Source organism: Leucopleurus acutus (genome assembly GCF_964270905.1).
Source record: "Leucopleurus acutus genome assembly, chromosome: 20".
Classification (NCBI taxonomy): Eukaryota; Metazoa; Chordata; class Mammalia; order Artiodactyla; family Delphinidae; genus Leucopleurus; species Leucopleurus acutus.
The window spans coordinates 46,625,480-46,634,354 of NC_139162.1; the positions used below are offsets into that span (position 1 = coordinate 46,625,480).

The 8,875-nt window shown below is 58.5% G+C and overlaps 1 protein-coding gene across 1 annotated transcript; it reads left to right on the plus strand.

Annotated features, from left to right (window-relative positions):
- Positions 1-3,687: 3,687 nt before the first annotated feature.
- On the plus strand, positions 3,688-6,209 carry ZFP36 (ZFP36 ring finger protein). The gene is made up of 2 exons (XM_082862611.1): positions 3,688-3,758; positions 4,571-6,209. Exons 1-2 carry the CDS (start codon positions 3,735-3,737, stop codon positions 5,522-5,524), a joined length of 978 nt encoding a protein of 325 aa, XP_082718737.1. The 5' UTR covers positions 3,688-3,734; the 3' UTR covers positions 5,525-6,209.
- The last annotated feature ends 2,666 nt before the right edge of the window (positions 6,210-8,875 follow it).

The window sequence follows — 8,875 nt, forward strand, 5'->3', positions numbered from 1 at the left end:
ATCTCCTACCCCATCTCAGACTTTGCCCATCACAGGCTGACTCAGCCCTGCCCTCAGTTCAACATTATCAAAAGCAGCGGAGGCTGGACTTAGATAATGCTTCTCAGGTTCGAGTGTGCGTGCGTGTTTTCCTCTGCTCTGCTCACGGAGGCCTGTGTGAACCGCAGGAGTGGGCCAGCTGCCCTCCCTATCATGTGCGCTTGCAGACGTCAGGAACCAAAGTTCAGTTTCACTGCCCTGTGACTGAGCCACAGAGGAACTGCTTCCAGACACTGGCCTCCGGGTGTTTTCAGCTACACCCCGAGGACACAGACACAGGAACACTATTCACACACCTGATGATCACACACACAGCCAGCTGCAGGCGCCCTGCACACAGCCACAGCTGCCTACAGCCACGCACATGCTCCCACACACCCTCAGCTCCCAAGCTGTGTGCTCACAGAGCCTCACCACACCTGAGGACACAGACAGCGACTCTCGCCAGCCTCCCTCAAAGAGTTACAATCACTCAGTCACTACAGATCCCAAGGTGTTTCAGAGCTACACACAGATGTGCAGGGAGGTATGTAAGTCACACGTTCTCACGGATGCCACCTCAAAGACAGTTACAGCTGAGTACACACTCCCTCCCCCATAGATGGTGAGAGTAAATACAGTCTGGTCAGAAACACGCAGGCATAGGCGGTTTCCCGCATTTATTCTCACAGCCATACGTTCCAGGTGGGTTGTAAGGACACAGCGTTGACACAGGAAAGTGGGCGCACTTGTGTCCCACACCTAATTGCCCAATTGCACATCCAGGTGCGCCGGGGCAGCCCCACCTCGCACCTACACCGCACACGCGGTCCACACGCCGCAGGGCCCGCGCAGCCGCGCGCACTGCCAGCCCGCGTCGGCCGCACCCGCTCCCGTCCAGTCAATCACGCCTGGGGCGCACAAGGCACACGTGCCGGCGCGTACACTGTCCCCAGCTCGCCCGCGCACTCTGGCCGGCTCTCACACCCCCGCGTTTCCCGTCCCCGCTTGTTTTTCTGGAAACTGCTCAACGTTCCCCTCCCCCTAGGCCGGAAGCGCTCGCCGTATTTTTAGCCTCTCTGGTTTCCGCCCCTTTCCCCCTCGGTCTGCCCGCCCAGGACCTGCTCCTTTGCGCCCCACGGGGGACCCCGGCCGTCCCCTTCCCCACCGTCATTCCAGAGGGGATTCCCGGCCTTAGCCGGTGCCACGGATTTTCCCGCAGGCTACGTGGGGAGCGGGGCGGAGCCCTGCCCTGAACTTCCTCCTGGGCTGGGACGCCTGAGGCCTGGATGGGAGGGGAGGGGGGTGAGGGGGGGGTGAGGGGGGGATGGGAGCCAGACTCCTACACCGTTGGGAGAGGGGCCTCGGGGCTCGGACTCCTGCATTTGAGATCGAGGGTAGCTGGGGGCCTGGACTCCTGGGTCTGGTGAAGGAAGGGGCTGGGGGCCGGGTCTCCTGGGTCTGAGCGAGGAGGTGGCTTGGAAACCCGGACTCCTAGATCTGAGCAAGGAGGGGCGGAGGCCCGGGCTCTTAGGACCCCCGCCCCCGTCAGTGTTTCCAGGGGTGGTCTGTTCTTCATCGCGCAAAGCCCCCTCTAGCCTCTTCGAGAGTCGCCCAGTCCGAAACGTCCTGGCTCTCGGGCCGATGACTCAGCAGTTGGGAGAGAGGAGGGGGTCAGCTTGACTCAGGGATGGGAAATGCTCCCCGTCTCCAGGGAATCGAAACTGGTATCCCTCCTCCAGGATCGCGGCCAGAGCCGAGCCGGACACCGGGGACCCCAGGGTGCCTCCCACCTCTCGTTTTACCGCCGCCTTAGTCCCACTAGCCGCACAGGGATTTGGAGCCCAGCCGGGTGGCGGGTGCCAGGCACCTCCCCTTTCCCCCTTTTCCCGTAGCCCTCGAGCGTCTGTTTACAGGCGACAGAAGCCCTGGTTACAGAGAGGAACCCTGGCATCCAGGCCTAGCCTCCTCGTCACGGCTTCCAGGAAGCCCCCCCTCCCTCGCCCCGTGCGAGTGAGTCACAGGCTAGAGGGAGGCTGCAACCGTGCCAGAGCCGCCCGCAGCCGCCCAGCTCACGAGACCGGCCGGGAAGGCCCCTCGGCCCCAGAAAGCGCCGCACCAGGGATTCCCCCGTGCTCTGTCGGACGAGCAAGTCGGCGTGTCTAGCAGAATCTCCCCACCTCAATACAAGCCCGCAGCCTGCAGTCGCAACCTGCAAGAATGAACTTTCCACCATTATAACTGCACTCCGTGTCAACGGTTTATTTCTACCCCCGTGTTTTCACTCAGGGCAGCCAGCTAGCTCATCGAGACCCAATTTAAAAATTAGTTTCTTCTCCATATCTTAAGAGAGCATCACTCAGTGCAACCCCTTGACAATAAAAGACTTGCCAATAAGGGGAGTGATTTCTGCACATCTAGAGTTTTCTCAAGGTACATCCCTTTATTAGAGACCCATCCGACCATCAGTTGGGGATGACCCATTTCTGCCATTCAAGACAGCGTTCCATCAAGGAAACCTGCCACCGTAATAAAGATCTCCCCCTTTCCAATCTTGAGTTTTCTCTGAGCACAAACTCTTAACATAATTTAAGGCCCTGGTATTAGGCTGCTGCCATTTACTAAAGGAGGATAACTTGGCCTCTCTCTGCCAGGGTTTCCTGGTGTGTAAAATAGGCATAACAATACCTCTTTGAGTTAATGTGTGTAAATACAGCACTTTCATGCAACAGTGCTTAGCCCAGAGGAAGCGATCAGAAGTGCCATTATCTGCGTGAGGGTGAGAAGACACAGAGGAATTGGGAAATTGGGAAAGGAGGCCCCTTTCCAGCCTCACCAGGTGTCCAGAACCACACCCACCCCCAACCCCCGTGAGTGGGGGCGGGGAGGGCGGTCCAGGTCTCCGGATCTGGGCTGTTTGAGAGCGAGACCGTGCCAGGCCGGCAGGTCTCAGAAGAGAATTCTCCACCAGGCCCGTGGGTCTCCGCTCTCCGTTTTGCTCCTGCGGATTTCTGTCTGTGGATGCTTTTTTCTCCCAGTTTTCTCCCTTTTTCTCTGTTTCTTTATGTGACTCTCCCTCCCTCCCGCTTCCCGCTCTGAATTTGTCTCTCTGGGACCGTCTATATCTTGTCTTTTCAATCTGTGCCTCCCCACCTCGCCTCCTCTCCTTACCCTGTCTCTCTCTCTGCACGTCTCCCTGTGTGCGCAACTCCCTCCCTCTGTGTGTGTGTCCCTGTGTTTTTCTCTTTGGTCTCTCCATTTCTGTCTCTTGCTCTCCGTGCGTCTCTCCCCGCCCCTGCCGGTCAGTCTCTCGATCGCACGCCCTCTCAGCCTCTGCCCTTGTCAATTCCCCCAGGAGCCCTGCCCCCACCTCCGTGCCAGTTCCCTTCTCCGCGCCTCAGCCTCCAGCCTTTGAAAACTGGGCCGACGCCCCCCACCCCACGCACTCCCCGCGGTGTTGCGACCGCCCGCAGGCCCCCCTCAGGCGAGTCCCGGCCGGGAGCCGGGCGGATGGGGTCCGGTCCAGGGCTGGGCGGGCTGAGCCGGGGGCGCGCGTCCGGGAAGCGCCCCTCCTGGCCCCGCCCGCCCGGGCCAACTCCTCAAGGCCCCGCCCCCCTCTGGCTGGATAAAAGCGGCGGCTCTTCCACCCCACCGCAGCCTGACTTCAGCGCTCCCACTTTCGGCCTGTACCTCAGCCTTCGGCCATCTGCGCCGCCATGGATCTCACCGCCATCTACGAGGTGAGCCCCCGCTGATCGGCACCCCGAGGTCCGCAATGCCTGACTCCCTTCTCAAACCAGGGCTCTCTAGCGCCACAAACTCCCGCCCGGGACCCCTGGCTCCCTTCTCAAACTGGAACTCCTTAGTGCTTCACACTTCGGCCCGGGGTCCCTGCCTCCCGTCTCAGACCAGTGTGATGCTCTGGAGGTGAAAATGGAGCCCGTGACTTTCTGGTCTCGGTCCAAACACGGGTGGGGTGGCCCTCGGAGATGGAAAGCTGGAGAACTTTTCTCAGACGGGGGCTGTCTGCAGGCGGAAATGACCCCACACCTGGCTTACCCCTGGTAGTTGCTGAGGGTGCGGTTTTGCGCGGAGGCGTTTCTTGGGCTGGAGTCTCAGGGTGAGGGGGAGCCGACTTCTGTCTCTTCACTCCCTGACCCAGAAGACTCCGGCAACTCTAAAACCGAAGAGATCCGGACTCCTGGGTTAACTTTGCCCGCTCCTCCACTTGTGAAACTGGAGAACCTCAGATCCCTAGAGGCCCAGAGGCTGAAAATTGGAGGACAGCGGTGTGTCCTGACTTTAGAGCCCCTCTGATCCAGCCGGGGGAGCCGGGATTCCTGGGTCCCTCGGGATGAGTTTCAATCGCGAATAAACTCAGAACCTCCAAATCGGGATCCTTGCGATCCGGAACCCATGTTTGTTTTCTGCGGACGGGTGGGGCTCAGTCTGGGAGCCCACAAACCGGACTGGCAAGCTCTTAGGTGCCCTGCAGCTGGGGCGGGGCGTCACCCTGCATTTTCGGTGTCTTGACCGATCCCTGTTCCCACAGACCCTCCAGTTGCTGAGCCCTGACCTGCCTTCCGACCACGGAGAGACTGAGTCCAGCTCGGCCTGGGCCTCCTCGGGACTCTGGAGCCTCGGCTCACCCGACTCCAGCTCGTCTGGGGTGGCTGCCCGCCTGCCTGGCCGCTCCACCAGCCTGGTGGAGGGTCGCAGCTGCGGCTGGGTGCCCCCACCCCCAGGCTTCGCGCCCCTGGCTCCCCGTCCAGGCCCTGAGCTGTCGCCCTCACCCACCTCGCCTACTGCGACCCCCACCACCTCCTCCCGCTACAAGACCGAACTATGTCGGACCTTCTCAGAAAGCGGGCGCTGCCGCTATGGGGCCAAGTGCCAGTTTGCCCACGGCCTGGGTGAGCTGCGCCAGGCCAGTCGCCACCCCAAGTACAAGACGGAACTGTGCCACAAGTTCTACCTCCAGGGCCGCTGCCCCTACGGCTCGCGCTGCCACTTCATCCACAACCCCAGCGAGGACCTGGGTGCCTCCGGCCACCCCCACGTGCTGCGCCAGAGCATCAGCTTCTCAGGCCTGCCCTCAGGCCGCCGAACCTCGCCACCACCAGCAGGCCTAGCAGGGCTTTCCCTGTCCTCGTGTTCCTTCTCACCCTCCAGCTCCCCACCACCACCACCTGGGGACCTTCCACTTTCACCCTCTGCCTTCTCTGCTGCCCCAGGGACCCCGGTGGCCCGAAGGGACCCCACCCCAGCCTGTTGTCCTTCCTGCCGAAGGGCCACCCCCAGCAGCGTCTGGGGGCCCTTGGGTGGCTTGGCTCGGAGCCCCTCTGCGCACTCCCTGGGATCTGATCCTGACGAATATGCCAGCAGCGGCAGCAGCCTGGGGGGATCTGACTCGCCTGTCTTCGAGGCCGGGGTTTTTGGGCCACCCCAACCATCTGCAGCCCCCAGGAGACTCCCCATCTTCAATCGTATCTCCGTTTCGGAGTGACAAGTGACTGCCTAGTGCAGATTAGCTGGATCTTAAGGGGGGCCAGTTCTCTTATGCTGTGGGTTCCACAAGGGGTCCCAAGGCTGCGGGGGAACTGAGGGACTCTTAATCAAGTAGCTCCACCCCACCTTCCAAAGTGCATTAACTCACTCCCCTGACCCAACGCTGGGGCAGGTCCCCGGTGTGCAAGCTGTTCATGCTGTTGGGGGAAGGAGTGTTTTCTGGGGTCTTAAAAAAATGTAGCAAATTGGAGGTAGTGAGGCCTCTTTCACCTCTCCCCCGCCCAATGCTGTGAATAATAAGCCCCCGCTGCCCCCTTCCAATTTTTTCTAGATCCTGAGGTTCCGGTGTCTGATGGTGACTGGATCCTCCCCTGAAGGGGAATCCTGGTGCTCAAATTTCCCTCCAAAAACAAGCAGCCAAAGCCGTTGCCAACCCCCTGCTCTCCCACCCACCCACGCCTTTGGGCCTTTTATTTATGACGACTTTATTTATTCTAATAGATTTTATAGTATTTATATATATTGGGTCGTCTGCTTCCCTTGTATTTTTCTTCCTCTTTTTTGTAATATTGGAAACGATGGACTAATTATTGTTATAAGTATACTATAATATATGAAGTAATATATATTGTTAAAATTTTATTTTTTTTGGAATTTTTAAATAAAAGAAATCTGTGTGTAAACTGGAATCCTGGCTCTTCTGCGGTCTAGAGGTAGTGAGATGGGAGGGGAGGACGGTGTGGTCTTTTTTAGAAGCGGGATGGAATCAGCCGATAGCTCCTCCAAACCTCCCCGGAGCTGAGCCGCCAGCGCGCTTACCTGGCAGGAAGTGACGTCACCTGGCCCGGCCATTCACCTGAGAGGGCGGGGCCAGGTGAGATCACCGGGTAGGAACCAGGAGAGCCAGTTCCCGGGGCGTGGGAGGCACTCCCGTCCCGCCGGGATCCTTGACCCAGCTCTCGGCCGGGCGCGGGCGGGGACGGGATGTTTCCGTCCCCATGGGGCCGAGGGAGGAGGGCGGGGCGGAGTGGGGAGGACGGAATGTGCCGGGGCACGAGCCCAGGGCAAGCGAAGGAGGCCGGCGTGCGGGTGGGGGAGGGGTCGTCCCGGAAGCCGGGGCGTCCTGGGGTCCCACCACCCGGCCTTCCAGGATCGGAGAGTGTGGGGGACTCAGGCTTTCGGCATCTCGGCAGAGGCAGCTTGAAAGCCTTCAGGATTCTAGAATGTCAACACTGGGGAATCTCAGACTTGGTCTCGGCGACTTCTAGACCCTGGGTGTCCCAGACGTTTCGGAATCGCAGAACTGTAGCCTCTGGCTTTCCGGGCTCCTAGACCTTCGGAATTCCAGAATCTTGGCCTGTCGGGATTCGAGAAGTTCGGGATTGCGAGATCTCGACATTTCTGAGCCTTGGAAACTCGTGGTCTCGCGCCCCAGGCGGGGTGGGGGTCGCGGCCGCGCCGGGACGGGGCGGGGCCCCCGGGAGAGCAGCGTCCTCGGACCATACAAGGCAAGAGGCGGCGAGAACCACACTGGGGCGGAGGAGCCCAGCGCCAGGAAGCCGCCTCGCGTCAGTGCCTGCGCCCCGCCCCCTTCCGTCGCGGCCTCCTACCCCTCTTCCCCCCGCCCCTCACTTCCCTCTCCTCTCCCTACCTCACCCCTTCTCCCTCTCAGTTCCTCCTGCCCAGACCCTCCTGCGCCGACCTTCCCCTCCCCTTCTTCCCCCACCCTCCCCAGCTCTTCCCCTCCCCCACCACTCCTCTCCCCTTCCCATTTTTAATATCCTTACCTTCCAGCCGCCCATTCCCTGTCCTCTATCCCCTCCTCTCTTTCCTTCCAATTCCCCTCCTCCTCCCCCTTCTGGCCTCCTTTCCTTCTCTCTCCACCCATTCCTTCCCTGTCCACACTCTTCATCCCCTCTGTTCCACCTCCCTCCTCACCCCATTTCTCTTCACCCCATTCCCTCCATCGAGTGTTCTCCTCTTCCCCTCCCCTCCTCATGCCTCCTTGACCTCTCAGCCCTCCTTGGCCCTCTCCCCTCGCCCACTGGCAGGCCCTGACCTTTGATCTCCTCTTCCACGAAGCACCCCCGCCCCCCGTTTTGGGAAAGGGCTCAGGTCCCCATACTTGGAGAGGAGGTTTGGGAAAGAGAGAGAGAGAAACCCAGAAACCCAAAGACGTTGGAGAGGAAGAGCAAGCCACGCAGACATTCACAGGCACTGAAAGAACAAGAAGTAACACATCTCTGGTCCTTCCCTTCGCGAAAAACAGATTCTCTGCCCCTTGAAAACAAACGAACTAACAAATCCTCACTTGCAAAAATGGCACCTAACACCAGCTACCAGTGCCAAACACCTGAGAGTCATTCCTCTTGACTCTTTCCTCAACCCCCACACCCCAATTCAACGTCAGTCCTGTCTGATTCACCTTCTAAACAGATATTACAATCCACCCTCCTGCCTCCTCCTCTGGCCCCCACCCTGGTTCTATCGGGCATCATCTCCCACCTGAACCATCATAGCAGCCCCTTCCTGGTCTCCTGGCCCAGGCCCCTACCCTCAGTCTCTTCCCCACTCCCCCACTAGGCAACCAGAGGGAAGCTGTCATGACACCTGAGTCAGATCACATAAAAGTCAAAGTCTTAAGTCCTCACCAGCCTACACAGCCTGGCTCTCATCTTTGATTACTCTTGCTCTAGTCACTCTGGCTTCCAAACAGTGCATTTGCCATACTTCAGCCACAGGGCCTTTGCACTTCCTGTTCCCTCTGCCTGGAATACTCCCCCAGGTATCCCAACTCCCCTTCTTCAGGTCTCTGCTCAAATGTTTCCTCAGTGAGATGGTCCCTGACTACTATTATTGCAACCCCCATCCTCTCTACCTTTCTGTATTTTTTCCAAGATGTTTATCACCACCTAACACATCAAATGTACTTAGATCTTATGTTTATAGCAATCTTCCTCCCCCACTAGAATGTCAGATCCTCAGGGGCAGGGACTCTGACTTTGTCTTGTTCACTGCTGTATCACTCACACCTAAACCCTAAACAGGAACCAGTCACATAGTGGTCACAAGCTTCAGAATTTGTTGGAAAAAAAAAAAAATCGATTCAGAAATGGGGAGAGAAAGAGAGAAAACTCCAAGACACACACACACACAAAATAGTGACTGTGAAGTAATGATGTTAATTAAACATTGTGGTAATTATTTCACAATTTATACGTATCTAAAATTATTATTTTGTACACCTTGGACTAACACAATGTTATACGGCGATTACATTTCAATAAAACTGGGGGGCGGTGGGGGGGCGGGAATCCAAGACAAAAAGATGGAGAAGGAGACAGTATCA